This window comes from Atractosteus spatula, chromosome 18 (assembly GCF_055471065.1).
Source record: "Atractosteus spatula isolate fAtrSpa1 chromosome 18, fAtrSpa1.hap1, whole genome shotgun sequence".
Classification (NCBI taxonomy): domain Eukaryota; kingdom Metazoa; phylum Chordata; class Actinopteri; order Semionotiformes; family Lepisosteidae; genus Atractosteus; species Atractosteus spatula.
Window position 1 is genome coordinate 1,498,769 of NC_142723.1, and position 22,796 is coordinate 1,521,564.

The 22,796-nt window shown below is 50.9% G+C and overlaps 1 protein-coding gene across 2 annotated transcripts; it reads left to right on the forward strand.

The window, feature by feature from the left end:
• The first annotated feature begins 56 nt into the window (after positions 1–56).
• Positions 57–20,558, forward strand: dcun1d3 (defective in cullin neddylation 1 domain containing 3). Of its 2 annotated transcripts, none has more exons than XM_088936229.1 (5): positions 57–364; positions 580–695; positions 8,846–8,928; positions 11,820–12,357; positions 19,354–20,558. In XM_088936229.1, the coding sequence occupies exons 4-5, from the start codon at positions 11,918–11,920 to the stop codon at positions 19,838–19,840; spliced, it is 927 nt and encodes a 308-aa protein (XP_088792355.1). In that variant the 5' UTR covers positions 57–364; positions 580–695; positions 8,846–8,928; positions 11,820–11,917; the 3' UTR covers positions 19,841–20,558. The 2 variants fall into 2 exon arrangements, with proteins under 2 accessions (XP_088792355.1, XP_088792354.1); XM_088936228.1 differs by having other exon boundaries at positions 11,823–12,357.
• Positions 20,559–22,796: the final 2,238 nt, after the last annotated feature.

Genomic DNA, 22,796 nt, shown 5'->3' on the forward strand with positions numbered 1-22,796 from the left:
TGACGTGGTGCGCAGGCAGCTGAGCCCCTTGGCCGCAGCGATGGGCTGCAGGAAGTGATGCAGGGAAAATTCCCATTAATATCCACTCAATAGAGAGAGAGAGAGGGGTAAAAAAAAAAAACAAAACGTAAAGAAAGTCCTTAATCACGGACAGGCTTTTCCAAGTTATCGCCTGGACAACGCCAGCGAAAGGTTAAAACATCCGAGAGTTGGGGTGTTGTTTAAAAAGTCGAAAGGGGATTATCAAATTGAGGAGAGCTGTTGTGTGTCGTTGGTTTTTGCCTGTGTGGGGCTGTTAAACCTTTCTTTATTATAGGAAGTGATGATTGCCTGTTTCACAATAATTTCACTGTCTGCTTAAAAGGTGAGGAGATCGTGCAACAATTTCAGTCCTACCGTGTTGTTGTTGTTGTGTGTACTTTTTTCGGGAGTTTTTATTAAGTGCGATCGAAAGGAAATTGCGTGGTTTTGTTTTGTTGGTGTGTGTGTTTTTTGTTTTTTTTTCTTACGGAGCGACCGCGATCGAATATTGTCAGGGGATTTTGTTTCGGATTATTTATTGATTGGTTTTCTGTTGAGGTCACGTTGTGACAGAGGACCCGGACCGGCGTTGACTGCCGTTTGCGGTTCCTGCCGCCCAGCTGCGCCGATCGGTGGAGTTTGTGAACCGAGCCTGCCGGGGAGTTCAGCACCAGGTAAGTTCATCAGCTGCTTCGTGTCCCCGCTGTGTCGAAGAATAACGTTTATCTTCATGACAATAGACTCGACTCGGCGCGATGCTCTTGTCCCCCACCTGTCCCCCCTAAAAAATCTCGGACAAACAAGTAAACTAATTAAAGAGTAACCGAACAGAGAGAGAGAGATCGATTGTGTTATCGTTACGGCTTGGAGATCTGTAGCAGTGTGCGGTGATTATACCGCATCTACACATGAACGACTGTGCTGTGAGTAGTCGGATAGATACTCATTTTTGTCCTTGCATTCATTTCTAGTAGACGTCCGATCTTTAATTTATTGTTGATTTGCAGTCGAGTCCGGGCGGCTGATAGGATTGTTTGTCTAGCGTGTTGTGGGGTGCTAGATGCAGAAAAGTCTCTCTCGGTGGGGGAGGGCTCCGATTACACCTTCCTCTGGGAGCCCTGTAGTGAAGTTTTAATTAGTCTGCTTACCGCCGTGTGGTCAGCGTGGGCTTTCACACGCTGTGTCCGAGAGCTGAGCCCACAGAGTAAGGCTACACCATAAGAGGCTAGTCTCTGCCTCTGGCTGTGTAGCGGTCTCTCTGACAACCGAACTGCACTTTCTGGCTAGTGAGCAACCGAAGACAGGTCTTGTGATAACCCTTACTGCAGCTACAGTATCTGCAATCTGAATTGAAGCTATCAGTAACGCATACATGGACGCTGTGTAAATGGAGTGTTTAACCGAGGTGGGCTTTTAAACCCGTGAGGGTGGCACTAGACTGCAAACCAGGCTAAATCTCCTTTTCTGTTCTGGGGGCAGGACTGACACACTCCCAAATATATATGCATGTGATGAAAGGATAGTGTGTAGCCCGCAGTGAAGAACACTGGAGTATGAGCACAGCAGTGTGCAGCAGTGGTTAGGGTTCGAGTCTGTGTGGGTGCTGCTGTTGTACCCTGGACAAGGCTCTTCACTCATGTGGGTCCAGTGAACGTGCTGTATACATGGGCACAAGACTCGGTCACTTCGGAAAGAAATGTCAGCCAGACAAATTCACGGAGGTCCTGTCTTGGTGTTGTCTTCAGGGCCTCAGTAGCTGTGCCTGTAGATCAAATCCGATCCTGCGCTGTTGAGCTCTGTAGGGTAGGATGTGTCTCTGGATCCGGCCCAGCCGCTCGGCAGGGAGAGAGAGATGGGATCGGTTTCAGCCAGCTTGCTGAGCGGAGAAAGCTGCATTAGAGCAGGGATGGGGATGTGGCTTCAGTTTGTTGCAAACTGTACTGATCAGGGGGTGAAACTCCCACAGCTGCGAAGACCTGTATCTGATCCGTTCTGCCTGTGTTGTGGAGGATCTCCTGTAGCAGAGGTCAGGGATACAGATACACGGGGCAGGGAGCAGCAGCATGCCTGTGTCATGATGGACACGTCCGCCTCTCAGGAGCTACGGTTCGCCAGCCAGCTGCTTTCTGTTGGAAACCTTTGGGGGAAATTTGGAGAAGGCTCCACAGCCGAAACATTGTGTTTCTTTTCTTCTCCTTTCAGCGTGGAATAAACCTTAACTTGTCTCTCTGCGACATTTGTCTGATGTTCACTAGTCAGAGAGCAGCTTTGACACATGGTTTGTGTGCAGTAGTGGATGAACATCTGCTATAGTAAAGTTAGCCGTCTTTATGTTTACTGATGCTGATGTTTGCAGTGAATGTGAAGCTGTAGTAATTATCATATTCCAAGGAGGTTGGAATTGGGAGCTACATCAGCATCAAGCTGAGGTTTATTCCACACTGAGGTTACAAGAGGAAAGGCAGAATTCCAGCTGGTGAGTCTTGTTCGGGTGTGTAGAGGTGATAAAATGCGATGGACCAGTGCAGACTGTTTGTTGGAGAGCCGTGGTGAGGCTTTGAGCCACACTGGACGAAATCTTAAGCTTTCCGGGAAGCTGACAGAAGCGAAGACGAGCAGCATCTTGTGTCGTGTGAGTTTGATCGCGGCACAGCTGGGTGCTGCGGTCCGTGTCCCTGAGGTGCTGTAGATTAACAGGAGGTGAGCACCGCTAAGCTCCACACAGCGTGACGGCCGCCGGCTTGCTGTTCTTCACTATCTGGTCATCCTCGTTTTTTAAAGAACTGTGTGTCGCGAGGTGGGCCGTTCACAGGCTGTTGGAGGTTCTAGAAGCTGCTCTAGAAGGGGCTATTCCTGTTCCATTGTGTGGCCCTGTCTCGGCTGTTTTTGACACATTTACGAAAGGGAACTGGCCTTTAACGGGATTAGGTTGGGCGCGCTTTTCTTTCTACCCCTCTAGCACTGAGGTGGAGTTCGCCAGCTGTCGTCTTTTCATCTGTAGGCTGCTGCTGTGGTGTCAGTCCAGCGAAAACATCGCTAGTTTTAGTTTGACTTCTTGTCTTTATCTGAAACAGCGGTGCTTGGACAAAATGCAGGCTCCGTCTGAGAAGGGAATGTGGCCTCCTCCCCAGGCGTGACTGGCGGGGCTCGGTTCTGTCGGCCCGGAGCTCGGACTTTCTCTCTCTCTCTGCGAGATGGCGTCAGGTCTCGGAGGGTCTCGGGGGACGTGGCCAGCAGGTTGGGATTGCAGAGTGTCGTCTTGCTTCCAGTGGCTGGTGGGAAACCTGCCAGAGGCCTTACACTCCCAGCCCTCTCGTGACGCCAAGAGCCAAGCCCAGCCAGCCTGCTAAATCTCATATAGCTCACCCCAGGGCCCAGACACCCCCAGGCGCAAGGTTGGCCCTGTTGACTGCCTTCCATTTCAGTGATTCGCACATGCAAACGAAAACCCAGCGCCAGAGACTTTTGCGACAGCTCTCGTGCAGTGAACTGTGACGCGAGAGGGGTTAAAATTCTGATCTGCGGTTTGGATGCAGAAGTTGGGAGACGCAACACTCTATTTTTTATTTTTCGAGGGTCGGACAGAATTAGCACCGATGAGTACATTTCAAACCACCAAGAAAGTAAAAATGTACATGGTAATGTGTAAAAACACCAATTTACATCACAAAACGGGCAGAATTTCCAGGTATGCAAAGCACCATATTACCGTCATTGTGTGCCTTCAGAACAAGGCAACAGAAATTCTGGCGGCGTGAAGTGGCCCCGTTAACTTGTAAACAAGCAGGCTTGTGGTTCCACGTCTTTTAATCCAAATCTGACTTTGAGACAGCCTACAAATACTTCTTTCTTGTTAACTCTGCATGCAGATCACGGTGGTTAGAAACTGGGGCTGCAGGTCCCCTTTTAATGTGTCGGAAACTTTATATACGAGGTATCATGGCAACAGCGAGTCCCAATTTCTTGGTGTCGCACCGACCGGAACGAGGCGACCCGATCCTCGCTGAGGAACGTCTGGGATTTGGAGCTCTTCTCTCGTCATTTCGTCACCCCCGATCACGGTGAGGCCCCTTGCTAACAGGTCAGACGTCCCGCTCGAGGGACCGGAGGAGAATGGCTCAGTGTCGTGATTTCGTAATACTAGAATTGCAGCCTGGACAAAGAAGAAACAGGACTCCAGCTCTGCAGGACTGGTGGAACGCCTGTTTTCTGGTGAGGAGTAGGTGCCGAAAGTGGTGTTGGGGGACGAACGTACACAGACACTCATAACCAGGGGTTTCAGAGTCACATCCTGGAAGCCCTGCTCTCCTCTGGCTTTTACCCCAGGCTGAGCAGTCGATTAAACTATTAACCTCATTGCCGTCTAAATTATGCACATGTAGACTTCTTCTTAAGGAATTTTGCTGTTGATTGCAAATTCACTGCCTATACATCACCTCAGAGCCTGCCTCCTGCTTAGAAGTGCTAGCTAATTAAGTAATTAGACCAGCTCTTTAACTGAGAACGTGGGTGGAACACAAGCCAGAAGACACCAGGCTCCAGGGGCTCAGTCTGAGAGCCCTGCTCATAGGCTAAAGCAATCAGAAACCTCTGAGGCTCCCTCCCTCTCTCCATCCGGAATCTCACGCCCACCTCAATCACACCCACCCACTGGGCTTGTCGGTCACTGATTCTAAACCTTTGACCTTCAGAACAGCTTTCTGTTTGTGTGCCCAGCCAGTGGAAACCCACCATGAAGTGTTCGGTTTGCAGTTTCTGACTAATCCAAGTCGGGGTTAGAGGATTGACTGTGCTGTTGTTTAGTTATACGGGGACTAGGGCTGTAGGGCTCGTTAGCCATACATGAAGTGAAATTCCCTCTCGTTTTCCTGTGATTCTTAAGAGGTGAGATATGTGTCGCTGGTCTGCGTTCAGCCCAGTGGCTTCATGCGTTGCTTTGCTCTGCCTGCTGTCTGAGCGCTGTTCGGTCTCTCCTTCGTTGTGCCGGTGGGCTTGTTTTCCGTTCTCTTCCCCGTTTTGTTCAGCGATGGGGTTTGGTTCCTGGCCGTGCAGGTTGGTGCGAAGTTTGGGAGCCCGTCTTCGATGACTGGCAGGAATCCAGGTAAAACAATGGCCCCATTGCCGTTGAGACTAATGAGGTTTTCTGAAGTTGGGAGCTGCGTGCGAAATTCAGCTGCGCGGGGTGAGATTTCACACCTGTCGTTGCTGCCTTGCTGCTGCAGAAGAACAAAAGGAGGGTTGGGGGAGCGTGGAGGTGTCTGTTGTGAGAAGTCCTCTGTGGAACTGCTAGGGGGCTCGGCACAGGCGAGCTGGTATTCTTTCTGAGCTGGCAGAACTCTGTGATCCTGTGCGCACGGTTCCTACACGGAGAGCCCAGCTGCTCCCGGCCTGCCGCCCGAGACCGCTTCGGTCTTGATGAGCGATCGGGTTCCGCGCCGCAGGTGAGAGCCTGGCTGGTACGAAAATGAGAAGACGGGGGGGTGGCAGTGAGATGAAATGAGAGATTTCGGAGTCTCCTTTCGCGCATGTCCTGCTGCAGCTCCTCGAGCTGAGTCCTGCTCTTTCGGGGCTCCCAGCCTGCTCAGGTTGTACTGCTGACGGGGTGCGGCGGCAGCGGCTTCATCGCAGGCCTGCCGGACCTGTGTCTGCCTGTGACCCCTGGACACGGGGGCAGCGGACACGCCTGCACGCGGAGCGGCTCGGCCGAAGCTCTCGCCCCTTGCGAGCTTGCGAGTTTCATTAGCCTGTGTGGTCGACATGCGGAATGGGGTCCCCAGACAGGACCCGGGTGTCCAGGTCTGTGTAAGTCATCGGCGGGTGGCCGTTCGGCTTGGCCTCATTAGCCGCAGTCTGATTTGTAGCGTGGCTTTTTCTCCACAGAAGTGTCAGATGTATAGACCGGGGAACAGGACGGGACCATTACAGAGCTGATGTGATGCTGGGATTCGTGTGGGCTGTAGTTAGAGTGAATGCAAGGGAGCTGGGCTCCCTGATAAACCTTGAGCAATAGCCAGTCAGACCTGTTCCCGGGATTTAATTCATTGTGAATATAATTGACTGAGCTCTCCCAGTCCCCAGCTCCACCCAAGAGGTGCGCAGCCCAGGAAGGGATTGGAACTGCTTCTAGGGACTGACCACAAGTTTAGGGAATCCCACCTCTCGGCATGTATCTTCCTGGAGCAAGACTGGAGATATCCCTGTTGCCATTTCTGAATTCTTCTAGCAAAGCTATGCTTTGCGAGTGCAGCTTGACTTTCTTTTTGGTTTTCCAGCGGTGACCTGGTTCCTGGCCGGATAAGTAGGTGGTTGGTTTGTCCCTCCGGTCACTGTCCAGTGCAGGACACAGGGCTTTGCCGAAACTTTTTCTCGGGAAAAGATGCATTGACATTTGCGGCTGCAGCAGAGTCCCAGAGGAGGTGTTGGACAGAGCGGTTGTGCTGTGGGTTAGCAGATCAGGCCCTGGATGTTAAGGGCTGTGCCAGCTTCCTGCCAGGGCCACCAGCTGGCTGGCAGCCTTGTGGAGGTGTGGAGTGGGCTGCCGGAGTGCTGACCTCTGACCTCTTGCCCTCAGCAGTGACGTAATGGGAACTGCTGTGGACTTCAGAACTCCGGCAGCAGGCGTTCTCACTTTCCCAGTCCGAGCTCCTGTCTCCGGTCTGCCGTTTGACTTGCTGTGAGATGAGCTGGAGTCATCAGAAGTCGAGGTGCTTTGTTTCGGGGGTGTGGCGGAGTCCTGCAGTTTCTTGGGTCTGTCCACAGACCTGCTAATAATAAAACAGGCGCAACACAAGGCGAAACAGGAGCCGAGAGGGAGGGCGTTGAGGCCACAGCTCGCTGCAGTCTGGCTGTTCACTGCTCTGTAGGGACGTCACCGGCACAGCCGTGCAGCTGCAGCCGACGGCAGGATATTCCAGGATCTTCTCGGACCCTCATAGCTTTTTCTAGCGGGCTTTAGCCCATCAGGCAAGATTCGTCTTGACTGAGAGTTCAGGTCTGTTTTGGAATCTTCTTCAAGGAGGGGAAAGCTAGGACAAAGAGGGACCTGCAAGTCGAAGTGTGTCGAAAATACAGTAGCTTGAAATTTCCCAGAACGTTAAGTGATGGGAGGTGCTTGGAATTTCTGTATACAGCTCCCTGCTGCTCCCTGAACACACCTTATGGCACATAACCGTCAGAAGCAGTTTTCATCTGAAAGCACCTTTCAGGTGAGGCAGCAGCACGATTATGTCCAGAAGTAAAGGGAATAAGCTGGTGAGCTGTGATTTTGGAGGTTGTAAAAATAGAGAGAGAACATCCCAGAGGAAGTGAACCCCAACGCCGGGTCTTCAGGAAAACCGTGCAAGCTTGCACCTGACTGTAAGGGAATGTGGGAGACCCCAGGAGCGTTTGGCCACGGAGTGATCTTGCCGCCTGTCTGTGTTTCTGCACTCTTTCTCCCTTCATCCTCATCATTTGCCTCGCAGCATATAGCAGGTTTTCCTTAAAAAATGTGTCCACGAGACTTCAGCATGTTAGATGTGTGTAAAGTAGCCACATTTTTTTTTGCAGTGCACAGCCTGGTCTTAAACAGGTTTTGCACTAGAGTTTTGTTTTAAAATCCCACTTTGTTAAATGATGTAGCTCGACTCTGTGTGAATTTTACATGATGTATCAGAGTGGGGGTAACGTGAGGCATCTGGCATCTGGATTCGGAATGAAAAGAGGAGGAGAAACAGCGTGGGAAGTTCTGGAATCTGTCAGAACAGGAACCATTTGTTGGCTACACCCCAGTCACCTCCTTTCTCCCCCTTTTCTGGGGGTTCATACTCTGGCCACGAGCACGTGTGGCCAAGAGGTGAAAGGTCACAGCCTGAGCTGACCGTCAGAAACAGGCATGAGCAGCCCTGAGTCAAATTAAGTCACCGACTGGAATTCCCTTTAGCTCCTGAGATCAAATGCCATTCAACGCAGAGCTCTCCAAGTGTGAATTGGTATTATTTAGCTCAGTCCTGATTGATCACATCTCAAAAAATACGGAGACAGAGATGTCCTAAAGCTAATTGCATGTGCAAAGAAATCCAGTGGGGTTTCATTGTGCTTGATGAAGACTGTTTGGCTTCTCATGTTTTTTTTATGTGTGTTTATTTTTAATGGCTGCTTTTAAACAACAATCTCAAAGCAATTTTGATGACCTTCAGAAGCTTCAGAGGGCTTTTTTTCTGCCAAATTGCTGCTCTTTGGCTGCACAGTTGGCCAGACTGGGGTCTTCTAGGGATTACACAGTCTTGTGTCCTTGGGTCAGGATCTCGCCTCATGCATCAAGAACAAGGAGTTCTGTTCTGTGGCCTTTGCATTAATGCAGCACCCCACTGCATTTGCACTGTGCATTTTTAGTTTTTTATCAGCACTCTAAGCATAGTCTGAGCACAGGAGCATCCTGCTGAATTTTGGGGCTCTAATGAGTAGTTCAGTAGGCTGTAAAGATAATATACAATTTCTTTAACTATACAGGGTGTAATTTATGAAAGCATTAGTCTGCCAAACACAGTTTTTCAGTGTGGTGTGTGAAAGGAGAAACTCCGAGTTATGCTTAGCAGGGGGGAGAAAACGTCATTGTTCATTTCAAGCCACAATCCTTCTTTTTAACCACTTCCCACTTTGTGTCATTAGAACTATTTGTTATTCCTTTCCAGGAATAAAAAAAAAAGATGTTGCTGGAAAGTCCTGGATTATTTGATTCTTAAAAGAAATGCAAATTTCCTGCCATTTAAAAAAAAAAACCTCTTGTTTAGCGCTGTGAATCAAAGCCAAGACTGATTGTGATGAGGTGTTCTGTGTCTTTCAGTGTTGCGGATGAAAACCTGAACTGACTGGTGTGCACTGATGTTCTCTCCCACCCGCGCCAGGGATACGTTCTGAGACCCTTTTGTAAGTAACAGCTTCATTTTTGTTTCATTCTTCCTCGTCTTCAAAGCTTGCGGACTAAAAGCCAACTCGTTACCCAATCTGTTAACAACACTAAAGCGAGTCATCCTGTAACACTGCATTTGCAGATCTGAGACACACGCACAAATCTGGAGAAGTGCTGCTCTCTTCCAGAAGCTGGAAGGTTGCCCAGCAGCGTGTGTGTCTATTTAACTGCTACCATATTGAAACCCAAATGATTTAAACCCTACTGTTGTCCTTTGCTTTGGCGTTCAGCTGTGTTTAAGGGGGTGCCTTTTCTCCAGTCTCGGACATCTGCCTTCCACGGTGTCATTGGACTGGAACAAGCAGCAGCTCAGTATGGGTTAGCATTGCTGTCAGTCTGGAAGAACTCAAGGGGCATCTCGCCTCTCCAGCCTTTTTTGTGTAAGATTTGCAGTTATTGCTGTAGAGGCATGTTGCACACAGGAAGGGGTTACAAAAAGAACCTCATTTCCTCAGTGGAGGGTTACACTTTTGTTTTTCAAAAGATGCAGAAAGCTGGTGAAGCTGATTAGAAGAAGCTGCAGGTCACTGGAGGAATTTCCCATTCTGCAGGTGTCTGTGCAGCGGTGGGCACAGTTCTGCTTTGCTATAGAGCTGTTTCCCCATTACTGTCAGGGAAAGTAGGGGTGACTCAGTCAGAGTCAGCATCTCGGAGCGCTGAAGATCAACACCCTGCCCGTCTTGGACACGGTCACCAGTGTTTCTTAAAACACCAGGCCTTCTCTGTGAGGACGTGCCGATCCTTTTTTTTTTTCCTTAGGGAATTTCTTAAAGGAAATTAAAAAAAACAAACAAAATCTCCTGGCTAACATTTGCTCTACTCAACAGGGGAGTTTGGAGCCGAAATGTTGTTTTTTTTTCCATGGATTGATCACTTTCAGACGCTTGTGTGAAGCAGAAACTAAACAGCCTAGAGTCAGGGGAGGGGGATGACGAGCTGACTTCTTGGCGATGGAGTAATAGTTTTGTTTCTGCTTTTGAAGAATGAGTAATCCTGAAACACGGTGAACGAGCCACTCGCCCGCCGGGGAAGGGGGGAGCTCGAAAGCTGTCTGGCCGCTGGGTGACTCTGCGGAGGAGGCGAGGCCCTGCGGCCTGGGGCAGGTTGTGGGAGTACAGAAAGTGCTCAGGGCTGCGGGATGAATTGGCTTTGCTGCGAAATGTGCCCCTTGGAATTGGTTTCGTCCATCTGGGAAACAGCATTAAGATATGAGCAACTGGACCTTTCCGAGGTGCTGTGCTGCCCTGTTAATGCAGACGTTCTCCTGATACAGCAGGTTGCTGCTATTAGATCACAGCAGGATTTCTCGCCATCATTTAACCTTTTGCTTTTAAGAATATTCCACTCGAGCACTCGATGGTGCGAAACTGTGTGTGTTTTTAAGCAAGGGAGCTGCGGGCTTCTGTTGCCCTGTGTTTCCCAGCTCCTGCTGTGTGGCGGGGCGGAGGGAGGATTCTGGGAAACGCGGAAGTTATGCTGTATCGACCTCAGCTCACCAGCCTGGGGCAGGGCAGCCGCAAGAGCGGGATCTTCTCTCGGCTCGACTTTCTGGCGTCTTGATTTTTGTCCAAGCGTGTTTTTGTGGAGCCAGGAAGCAGGGATTCCGGCCATCGTTTTTGGTCATGAAGGCTGGAGGCCTGGACCTGCTGCTGGGCAAGGGCTCTTCCTGACCAGTGTTGGCTGTTATGTTCAAGGGCCCCAGAACAGAGCTGAAATCAGCCACCCGTCCGTGCAGCTCCTGCCGGTGCAGAGGCGCCCTCCTGTGGCGCACAAGTAAGGCATGTACATACCTGACAGCGTACTTCCAGACCGCATGGATTCCACTCAGTTACGGGTCTGAAGCACGTTTGCAGAGAGGACCGTCTGGGAAAGTATATGCACGTTAATGCAGAGAGCTGCGGGCTGGGCTCTCACCAGCTTGTCAAATCATCATAGTTCTTGTGTCATCTGCATGCTGACTTGTACGTTATGTCTCGCCCCCTCACACTGTTTTAGCTTTTTCAAAAACGGAATTGATTGCATTCATGGGGATGTGCTGAAGGCAGGGAGGTATTGTGATCACATCTGGGGAGTCTGTAAAGGAAAAAACTACATTAAGATGTATTAACACAGCTATCTCAACACTAGAAACAATAGGCAGATTTGCAGAATTAATACTACACATGGTTTCACACAAAATGTTACAGTAATTTCATGTTCTTGTAGTAAAATACAAATGTGCGTACCCTTGTGTATATGCAAAGATACTCCTAAATGATAAATCATTCACAGTCCAATAGATATGCCAAACATAAGCAGCTGTATATCTGCAAATGAGGCCACATCTTTTGCCCTGCAGAACTCTCTAGTCCCAGCTTGACTGTACCTGTTCATGGTGCCCTGATAATGAGTTCTCCTCCTCGTGGAATCGGTTGCAACAGAGTTCACTGTGAGGAAAGATTGGATTTTTACACAGGACACCCGCAGCATTTGCGACTTCTAGAATTAGTTGTAATATTATTTACTAGTGGTACTATGTTACCTGGTTGCCAGTTCTGGGTGTTGAAGGGGGTGGAGCCTGTTACCTGGTTGCCAGTTCTGGGTGTTGATCTGAAGGGGGCGGGGCCTGTTCCCTAGTTTCCAGCTCTGGGTGTTGATCTGAAGGGGGCGGGGCCTGTTCCCTGGTTGCCAGTTCTGGGTGTTGATCTGAAGGGGGCGGGGCCTGTTACCTGGTTGCCAGTTCTGGGTGTTGATCTGAAGGGGGCGGGGCCTGTTCCCTAGTTGCCAGTTCTGGGTGTTGATCTGAAGGGGGCGGGGCCTGTTCCCTGACCAGCTGTGCCTCCTGACCTGTGCTGTGTTCCTGTCTCAGCAGCACCCGATGGCATGTTGAGGTGCGTGCTGATTCAGCAGCAGCGGTGTTGGACGAGAGGTGGCCGGTCCTGAAGGAGGGGAGACCGCTCCATCACCATGGGTCAGTGCGTCACCAAGTGCAAGAACCCGTCGTCCTCGCTGGGCAGCAAGAGCGGAGACAAGGAGCCCGGCAGCAAGTCGCAGGGCAAGAAGGGCGGAGGAGGCGGGCACAAGGAGGAGCCCGGGCCCGTGTGCGGCAAGGCCTCGGGGGACCTGCTGGCCAACGGCACCAAGAAGATGGCAGTGGCGGCGGAGGCGACGCAGCTGCCCGTGCCCTCGGGGGACACCCGCCAGGAGGAGCTGCTCTCCAACGGCGAGGAGTTCTCCCTGCCGCGCATCGAGGAGCTCTTCCGGTGCTACAAAGACGAGCAGGACGATGCCATCCTGGAGGAGGGCATGGAGCGCTTCTGCAATGACCTGTGCGTGGACCCCGCGGAGTTCAGGGTGCTGGTGCTGGCCTGGAAGTTCCAGGCTGCCACCATGTGCAAGTTTACAAGGTAAGCGGCTCTTTCCGGACCCTCGGCGCTCGTGCCCAGCTGTGACGCACTCCAGCCGGATTTGGGCGGTCCCAGTACCGCTTGAAGTGGCCCGTTGCGGCACGAGAGTGCTTCCAAGAGCAGTTGTGTGTGGCAGCCTGTCTGGCAGCCTGCGGAGCTGAAGACCGGGCGTGTTGTCGTGTGCCACCGGTGGGCATTCGATCTGCGGTGTGATCGCAGTGCATGTAAGCAGCAGAGGCTCTCCCCCATGTTGGCAGGTCCCATTCTGACATGAGCACTCACCCGTATTGTGCAGACGGAGCTGTGATCGTTCTGGTGTCACAGGTTAACAACACAGTTCTGTCTTTTCTGACAATGGCGTGGTCAGTGTATGGGCTGACCTCTGCGGAGTCTCCAAGACAGTCGCCGCTGCCAGGAAGTGAAAGCTCCACAGTCTTGCGTCTCCTGACTGTATATTTTTTGTCCCCATCGCTATGATGGAAGCAGCTTGTGGGGTTTCTTGTGTACGCTGCAGTGAGCTAATAATAGCCCAGAGTTGCTGACTGCTGCAAAAGACAAGCAGGAAACACCTTTATCTCAGTGTAGGTAAGTGCACCACTTCAGAAAAGCCAACTGTTAAACCACAGAATTCTCTTAAAGCACAAAGAAACGGTGCCACTTGTTTGTCTGATGTCAGTTTCACAAAGCACTTAAACGTTGGTGCATTGCAAAGAGAAAGAGGTTTGGAAGCCATCTGCTGTGTACAGCGTTAAAAGCTTGTATTGTTTCCTGAGCTACACTGATTTTTCTTCTTGCCGTTGGCGTGAGATCCCTTCAGGTCTCGCCAGGAGAGAGAACGGCCCGGCCTGCAGCGAGGGGCTCCCGGCAGTCCCCTCTCCTCTCCTCCCCTCCTCCGCTCTTTAGCTCCTAAGCTCCATTAAACACGAGCTGTAATCCGGGCATTAGCCCGCGATACTCCTCCCGGAGGCCTGCCGTACGGAGAGCCTGGTGCCCGTCGCGTATGTGCTCTGCAGAAAAGCTGTTCGACAGCCATGCAGGACTGCGGCTGCTTGTGCTGAGCTGCAGCGCTTGGAGGAGTTGGGTCCCACACTGGGGCTGGCGGCACAGCCACCCAAAGACTCCTTCATCTGAAGAGCTTCGTATGTAGGTTAAAAATCTCAACATATTGAAGCCCCTTCCTTAGTTCAGGGAAAGGTTCTACAAATCGAATATTAAGGGGTTTACTGCTTTAAGGGGGACGTCTAGTCTTCGGTCATGAGCGGGCGGTTTTCCCTCTGGCTGGTTTTCTTTCTTCCTTTTTTGAAGTGAACAGATGAGTCAGTCACGCTCTTACTCGGGTTCGAGCGGGCAGCTGCGTCAGCATGTGTTAATTCCCCGCGGAAAACTGGAAAGAGGAAACACACTTTTGTTTTCGGCTGTGGAGCGTTCTTTTGGCCTGCTGGAGGTCTCCTGGCTGCTTTTCGCTCTCCTGCTCACTCCTGTTACTTTAATGGCAGCCGTGACTGAAAGGCTTGATTTGAGGAAGGGGGGTTTATATCCATGCTTCCTTTACATTCCTGGATCCGTCACTGGAGGGAAAGACGCTTGAACTTGAATGAACTTTTACTCCCCTTAGAGGGATTGTTTTACACATCAAGAGCTCATGAACACATAACAGGTATGACAATAATACAGTACAATACCATGATGCAAAACCACATTCAGCAGCAATCAGAACTCCATAACATTCCATCATATCAATCATAATCCATAAGATTAAAAAAAACAATTAGCTCGTAAAGAGTGTAAAAACCAATAATAATATTCCTACTTATGACATTTTTCTCATTGTTCATCAATTACATGCTTTTAGGTAAAAGGAAGTAAATGCTCTCTCAGTCTTTATACAGGGGACCTGGTACCTCCTCGCGGTGGGCAGGGGAGTATATTCTAACAAGAGCGGATGAGAGGGGTCCTTTAAGGTTTCATGTGCAAGATTAATATTATGCCGCTCCGTCAGACATGTTATTGAGCCCAAAGATACATCAGTATTCTTGCCGCCACCGGTAATCCTGCTACTTTGTAGGCAGTTCACTTCCCTTTACTAACAGATCGAAGCATTGGATTTGAGTTCTGAAGTAAGCCGATGTTACCTTGTGCTCATCCTGCGGTTAGAATTGTTGTTTGTTTTTTTCATCGAAATGGCATTTCTTAATAATGCCAATGTCCTTCACAGCTGACACTGCATGATGTGCTTTCTGCATGCTTGCACTTAAATTGCTTCCTGATGACTCCGGTACCAGCCATTGGAAGATTAAAGCCTGCGCTGTCAAACCACATTAAATGTAGAGATAAATATTGACTAGGAGAGAGGTGCACTGTGTTTAAATCCAGGACACTGTGGCTCTGAAGGGGAAGTGGAGCAGTGTGGCAGTTTAATCACAGTGTCAGAGGGAGAAGCAGGAGGCTGCAGGACTTGTCTGTGCAGGGCCAGCAATCATGGGTCTGTGCGCCCACGACTGTAATCCCAGACTTCCCTGTGCATTGTCTGTCATCGCTGAGCGCTGAACACGCATGGAGATGCAATGCTTTGCAGATGAACGGGGAAGAAACATTGCTTCAAATCATTTGGGTTCATTTTTATGTTTTGCCATGTTCCCCAGGAATTGCTTAGTTTTTACAAAACCCATAATCTCCTCACTTCTCGGAATTTGCCTTACAGGCTCCTGTGGAGAAACATTGTTTGCCCACTGTCCTGTATCGGATGAAGAGGTCTGTGATGACATAAATGCTTTTAGGAAAAATAACATGTCTGTGTGCTAGTTAGGTGGCACCAAATGGCGTATTGCATGAGAAGAGTTTAAAATACAAGCGATGCGTTTCAGTCCACCAGTAGAGATCAGGCAAGGGGAAAGTGAGGTATGAGGTGATGAGCACAGATCCTGTTGTGCTCACAGATTGTACCTCTTGCCCCATGTTAGTGGAAGTCTGGAGCTCCCGATCCTGGATTTGAATTGTGTGCAGATCACGATCCTAAGTTTCCAGCAAAGCCCCCTTGGTGTGGGAGAGTGGAGACTGATCGATGTGTGGTTTGGAGCCTATCTGCGGGTAATTAACTTGCACTCATATTGATACCAGCTGATGGGTTTCTGCATTGTCACCATTAATCTCCCCAAGTCCAGTGTGCAACCAGATCTTTACCACATCTTACAAAGAACTGGTTTCTTCTGTGTTCTTCTGGCCCTTAGGACAGTGAATGGAAGGCATTAGATGTGCCCTGCATTTCATGTTCATTTTCAGTTTGTACTGTTCAGCACAGTTTGCTGTTTATGCATACCTGAGGACACTAGAGAAGAGTGACAGAAACGAGTTTCTAAAATCTTTTCGTCCCAGGTTTCCTCCAGCAGTACACGGCCACAACCTGATGAGTAAACTTGTGAATTTCCTTTTCTGCAATGCTTTGAAATTCCGCTGTAGTTCGCCAGTGCAGCTTGCAGCTCTGCTGCCAAGCCTACACGAAAATATTTGGCCATGGCTCAAGATGAACTACAAAGAAGCTTCTCTGTCCTGTGAGGTGTATTTATAGTCATTGCTGCTGGAATGCTGGAGGCATTATCTGTGTAGTGTTTCTGCAGAGATGTGGGGTGTGCAGCCTGGCACCCAGGGCCCGCCCTGTAACAACACCTGCTGGCACGCAGGGGCTTCACAGGTTCATGTCCAGCTGTTAAGGTGGAGTCCCTTCTGCCCCCAGTGTGAGCTTTCACAGATGCTGTACAGTAGCAGTTTTTCTAAATCTCGTCTTGCGTTTTGTGAAAGCGCCGCACGTTATCTGCTTAGTGCTGCGGCCCGGAATCCTTACAGGAGCTGTGTACTCCTCTCTCCTTTCTCGCGTGACGCCATGTGTAGATGCAGTTGGGTGGGTCGTTTGAAGAGGCTCACGGTTCGGACCCCAGCTCTGTCTTTCTGCTTGCTTTGCGCTGAGGCACAGGAGAGCCCCAGTCCCAGGACGCCACCAGTGATCTCCGCTCTGTGAAGGTTAAGGTGCACACAGGTTGAGGCTCCTAGGAGCTCCCAGACCACTTAGTCTTCAGGGACTCCCCACTAGTTGTGACTCACAGTAATATCGCTTACCTACTGATCACCCCTCTAATATCCATTTCCTCCTCTTTAACGGGCGAGATTCCTGGACGGGAGAGGTGGACTGTGGCTGACCTGGCACAGTCAGGGATGAAACTGCGGCTCTGTTTGATTCGCTTTTCCAGCTGAAATATTTATACTGTGTAAGTCCCCCACAGGGACAGTAATTCTCTCTGCCAGGGGCCTCCTGCTGACTGCTTCCACAGCAAGAGCACTGCAATTAAAAACCCAAAACCAATCTCATCAAACGCCATCCGCACAAAGGGTACAGCACACACTGGCTCGTACAGTGAGTTTGTGCTGAATGCCATTCTGGGTTCAACAAACACGCCAACAGCTCCACGCTCACAGGCCTAGCCCTCGTTGTTTGAGAAGTAATAATCCCAGCCTGCTAAATAGCAGATCAGATGGAGAAGTGGTTTCATTTGAATTAAGGAATTCAGGAATTTGTTCATGATGGAAGGACAGACTGGAAGTGGGGTTAACAACCTGCTTTCACAAACGGCACGGATCTTTCATGACCCCAGGAAGTGGGGACTGTCTCTTCTGAAGATCGACACCTCCTACAGCACTCTGTCCCCAATCGCCAACTGGAAATTCCTTCGGGTCTAGAAAGAAAAGCGCCACCTACTGGTCCAATCGCACCTCTTGCAGCAGCAACCTGGTCTTGCGTAGTGGTCTCCTGTCTCGGTACTGACCTCGCCCAGCTCTGTTTCCAAGAGCTGACAAGATCAGGCTACAAAGTGGCATCACTGCTGTTTGTTCTTGAGAGCTGCCCAGTGTGGTAAAGCTCCTCTTCCCCATTATGTGAAACATTGTGAGACCTGGTCACTGTGGGGCTTCAACCAATTAAACCACAAAGCCAGCAAAACAACCTTCCCCCAGTAGACTTGTTAAAGGGATGCCCTTAGCAACCCGGTATATTTAGGTACAGAGCGCACGTCAGTGTAATAATGAACACGCCTGTAGTCTGATCTGTTTGTATAGAATCTGTTGCATTCGTCCAGCAAGATGTAAAGAGTTTGCTTCAGTGCAGCGAGGGTGGGGATGGGAAGAGGGAGTTTTGGGGACTCGGAGTGGGACTGCTCCTTGAATGCTGGCTTTGCCTTCTTAGAAAGGAATGGGATTTTTCACAAGAGCACAGGGCAGACACACTCATCCCTGGCCTGCAGCTCACAAGAGCACAGGGCAGACACACTTATCCCTGGCCTGCAGCTCACAAATATCTGTGCACGTGTGTTTGCGAAGGGCAGACAAGGACAGATGCCAGGGGTTTCTGTGAATAATGGTGGTGGTCAGATTCTGTGGTGCAGTGCCCATGCAGCACTTTTGAAGACGAGGCGGCACAGCCTGTGGTTTTAACTCCCAGATGGCAACATTACTTTTCTGCCACTGAGGACGGAAACCTCATGTGCTTTGTCTTCTCCTAGTTTGGCCTGAAGCTACAGCTGAAAATATACTGTAGTTCATGCCCAGAGTGGGTTTCTTGTCAGCTTTTGTTGGTGACCTGTGCTTGGGGTCCTGCTTTTTACCACAGGAGCACGACTCTGTTCTTAGCTCCGACAGTTTACACAAAGAAGCCAGATCTTTTAGAGCAAGATCATGGTGCACCACAGCACCTGGGCAGAACGGCGCCATTACTGAGCCTGGCACCACTAATATATCGGATTTACAAATGAGTGTCGTTCACATCACAGATCATTTCTTCCTTCTGATGCTGTGCGGGGTGGGGGGGGGGTCTGTGTCTTCTTGTAAGCCAGTCCTCTTCAGTAACAGGTCTGTGTAGCATCGTCTGCCTTGCAGATCCTCTGCCACATGAAACGCTACGGCACTCTTTGAATGTGCAGTGACTCTGATCCCCAAGCCCCACCATCTGCTTGTGCAATCAATGGTATTTTAATTGCTCTGTGGTTCTTGCTTTGCTCTGATTAGAGCTCGCAGCCTGTCTCGAGGAGCCGCGATCGAGTCGCGGCTTTTACAACTCTGTTCCATTCTGCCTCTGCCCTACTTAATCACCTCCTAACATCGGGTAAAGAACCGAAACAGGTCTGTGTCAGTCTCAGGGAGAAGATGCATATTCAATACACAGGATGTGGTGAGATCTTTTTTTTTACATGCATGTTCAGTGAAGGTGGTATTCATCCGCCTTGCATTTCGGAACCTATATCTACATCTTGGAGAGGTTGTTGTGCTACACGGGTTTTGGGAAGGGTGTCGTCTTGTCTTCCTGTGCGAAAAAACCTCAAGACGCGGTTTGAAGGTCTCGGCGCGCGTGGCTGGCGCCGCTGTTACGGCACAGAACTCGATGAGAAACCTGAAATTTGTTTTTCATGTTGGATTTGTGATGTGGGGCGGTGGGAATCTTGAATGAGCAGTGTCACCCATGTGAGTGCATGAATCTGTTGCTCATCTATCCAGTCCCACAATAGGCAGCATGCCTCTCCTTTACAGTACAAGTGTGCAAGTTCATTGTGTGTGTAGAGGTCAGGATGTCTAGGAAAACAAATGTGATTTTTTTTTTCCTCATCGCCAACATGAAATCTGTTGCAGACGAATCTGGAGTATTTAAAAGTTTAGCAATCTCCCTTTCCCAGCTGCACTAAAAACACAGAATCAGTGGTCTGAGGATGGGTCACTCTACAGAGCCTTTGGAGAGAGTGGCTGTTTATCTCCGGCAGGTCCGATTTGAGAAAGCACAGGCTTCCCTGCCCACGAGTACCCTGCAGCTGTGGATGAAGGATTTGACCAGCCTCTGCAAGGCCACAGAAATCTCCCAGGAATTTTCAGAGCTGCTAGGATGTCAAGTGCTTGATCCAGGAGTGCTGTGCGGGTTCTTAACGCAGTGTGTGTCTTTCTGCCCCTCTGTGCTCCCGCCGGCAGGAAGGAGTTTGTGGAGGGCTGCAAGGCCATCAGGGCGGACAGCCTGGAGGGGATCCACGCGCGCTTCCCCTGCCTGCTGCGGGAGGCCCAGGCGGAGGAGCAGTTCAAGGACCTGTACCGCTTCACCTTCCAGTTCGGGCTGGACTCGGAGGAGGGCCAGCGGTCGCTGCACCGCGACATCGCCATCGCGCTCTGGCGGCTGGTCTTCACCCAGAACACGCCCTGCATCCTGGAGCGCTGGCTGGACTTCCTGACGGAGAACCCGTCGGGCGTGAAGGGCATCTCCCGGGACACGTGGAACATGTTCCTCAACTTTACTCAGGTGATCGGGCCCGACCTTGGCAACTACAGCGAGGACGAGGCCTGGCCCAGCCTCTTCGACACCTTCGTGGAGTGGGAGATGGAGAGGAGGAGGAAGGAGGAGAGGAGGAGCGCGGCGGCGCTGGAGCAGCTGGACAGGGGGAGCGAGGGGGGGGTCGCTGACTGAGCCCGCCCGCCTGCAGGAGAGGGGAGAGGGGCCTAGTAAACTCTGGATCTCTGAAAACTCCGATGAAGATTAACGTTATTGTTCTTCTTATTATTGTTGTTGTTATTGTTATTATTATTATTATTGTTGTTTTTTTTCCTTTCTTTTTATTTTCGAGGGACAGGGGTGGGGTTTTAATCTCTCCAGCACCCACGTATGCCTTGCGTTTTTCGAAAGGGCTCCAAAAATACTGTATCGTTTTTTCCCCCCAGGCACTTTTTTTAAAATTTAATTTAATTTCTTTTTTTAATGGGCTTGGTTTTAAAAAAGAAAAATCGGACACGCGCCGCCCCAACCCCCACCCCCCGCACACCAGCTCCTCCGTCTCTCCCTCCCTGGTCACTCAGACCCCTCTCGCTGGCCCAGAGTGACCGACGGACCGCCCAGCCTCCCGGCACCCCTCCGCTCTCATCCCGCACGGCTCTCGCCCTTCCCGTTCCTGCTGTGTCCGTTCTGTAAAGGGTTTGGTATTCCGGTCGCAACAGTGCCAGAGCTCGTGTGTTTGCAGGGGTGGGGGGGTGGGGGGGCAGTCCTGTACCAGGTGGTATAGTGCCGTTTACAACCCGCCACGGCGGCTCCTGTTTTCTGTTTTTTGGTTTTGTTTATTTTTTTTTTTAATATAAAAAAAAATGCAGTGGTTTATATTAAAAAAAAATAAAACAGTGTTAATCATTTAAAAGCCGTTCCGTGAATAATTAAAATCTGAACCCCAAAACGCCGCCAGGCCTGTCCACGCCCCCTCATGTTTTTTTAAACCTGCCGTACTGTGAGCTGGGAAGGGGGGGGTCCCCAGACTTCCCGGCAAATCCCGGGAGTCGGCTTCAGGCTTCGGGGACGAGGCTGGGCACCGCCCTCGTGTCGGGACGGTTGTTCCAGGGTGTCTAGGGTGCATGTCCCTTTTTTTGTCGCAATCGGGCCGAGCTGAGTGCTGGATCTTGTGCCGCGGGGTGGTTATATCTGAGCTCCTCTGAGCTTGTGGGGACCCAGTATGAGGAGCTGATTCACAAGGACAGCCCGGCCGCCGTGTGCTGGGGGTGAGCGGGTGTTCAGTAAGTGCGGGGGGGTGATGGCTGACTGCCCGTGTTTTCGTGTGCTGACTGTATTGTACACACAGTACCAGTACTCGTGCCCACTGTACACACTCGGTGTGGTCTTCATGGCCAGCTGGCCCTCTTCAGCACCTCCTGAACAGCCAGGAGAACCTGAGAGAACGGGCCCAGCCAGCACCGCTGGCAGTACACTTGGCCGGAGGTGTGTTGGTGCCCTGACTTCCCTGGCCTGCAGGCTGGCGTTACGGTCAGTGTGGGGGCGCCCCTTGCCAGCGGGGGGGGGAGCCCGTTGTCCTAGCTGCCTGCAGAGTGCGCCTGGACGGTCCGGGTGGGCAGCTCGGTGGAGTGGTCACTCTCCCCTGCGTGGGCACGGGGGGGCTGTAGTGCCCCTCGTGTGGGCGCACAGTAAGAACCAGCGAAGGGGGCTGCGAACAGAGGCCCTGCGCTCTGTATGGTCCCACGGGGAGCCTGCGTGTGTTCAGCAGTGCTCAGCTCCAGGGCCCCAGGGAGCGCTCAGTGGGGAATTACCCAGCGCACAGCAGGAACACAGCGGTGCTCCAATTCGGCACGTGACAACTGACAGACCGGAAGGCAACACATCCGCACCGGAGAGAGACGGACTGTATACAGGGGGGCGGCTGTCAGAAGGGGAGTGCAGTTTGGTTTTAAATCATCTGGAGGGCAATGCCCATTTGCAACAGTCATAAACAGCACAGTGTGCACTCCTGGAATGAGTGGCTGTGGCACTCTGGAGAGATCAGGGCAGGTGTGTGAGCCCTGCACTTGTTTACCGCTCGTCAGCGAATCCGCTCCGCCTGCCCATGTCCTGCGCTGCAGCTGTCTGGTGCCGGTTGAGTGGGCCGCGGGGGCACACCTGCAGGAGGTTGTTTTTCTTCTTTCTGAGAAACAAAGGGGAAGGAGCGTCGCAGTACACGTCACTGGCACTAGTCCAGGTGAACGCTCCAGTTCAGCACACCCAGTGACGCCGTCGTTTCATGGTCCTGGGTGGAAGAGTGTGAAAATGGCGAAACTGGGAGGTGAGTTCATGTGTGTTAGATGTCAAGTAATAAACCAAGGTTTAAGTTAAGAGTTCTCCACTGGATTGGCACCTGCTGTGATAACCTGGATGGGTGTAGCCTTGTCTAACAGTTTGTTTCCATCTGCGCCTGCACAGCGCTGAAGAATCGGTACAGGTCCTCGGTAGGTTCTTGCCTTTAGGTGGCGCTCTGGCCTGCTCCCTGAGGATGCCGTCGGAGTGAGAGTTTCACACAGTTCTCAAGGGTGTACAGGTCATCACCCCTTCTTTTGTTAAGCAGTTCCGCCCTAGAACCCCCACAGTCCCCAATTCAGGCTCTCTAAGGGCAACTCCCCAGGTTGGTTTTCATTGAACACCGAAGGAGGCTTCAGAGGCTCTACAGTACTTTCCCCTTGACTTGCGCTGTGTTCATAAGAGTGCATTTGCAGAAAAATAAATTAGCCAGTATCAGAACCTTAAATGCCATCAGTGCACCCCAAGGAGGCTGGCTTTGGTGAAGGGCAGGGAGACTAGCTGCTGAGCGACGAAGCACAGGAGAGGGGACCACCTTATAGCCTCTTTATTCTGCTTTTGGATGTTATGTAACCCCACAAATTCTGTCTTTCCTGGTATCCTTAGATCATGCAAGACAAATTCCTGGATTATCGTGAGAGTAAATGGACTGGTATTTTGACAGACAGTAAGAGGATGTCAGTGCTGATACCCTGACTTGTCACAAGACTCGCTGGACGAGATTCTAGGATCAATCAACTAGCAAGCAAACGAGCTAAATGCTCTGAATGGCCACCTCCTGTTTGTGAGCTGTCTTGTCTGTTTTTTTGCAAGTAGGCTT

Coding starts and splice junctions, on each gene's coding strand:
- dcun1d3 (XM_088936229.1), top strand. CDS start 11,918: ATGGGTCAGTGCGTCACCAAGTGCAAGAACCCGTCGTCCTCGCTGGGC. Junction 12,358..19,353: donor ACCATGTGCAAGTTTACAAG/GTAAGCGGCTCT, acceptor TCCCGCCGGCAG/GAAGGAGTTTGTGGAGGGCT.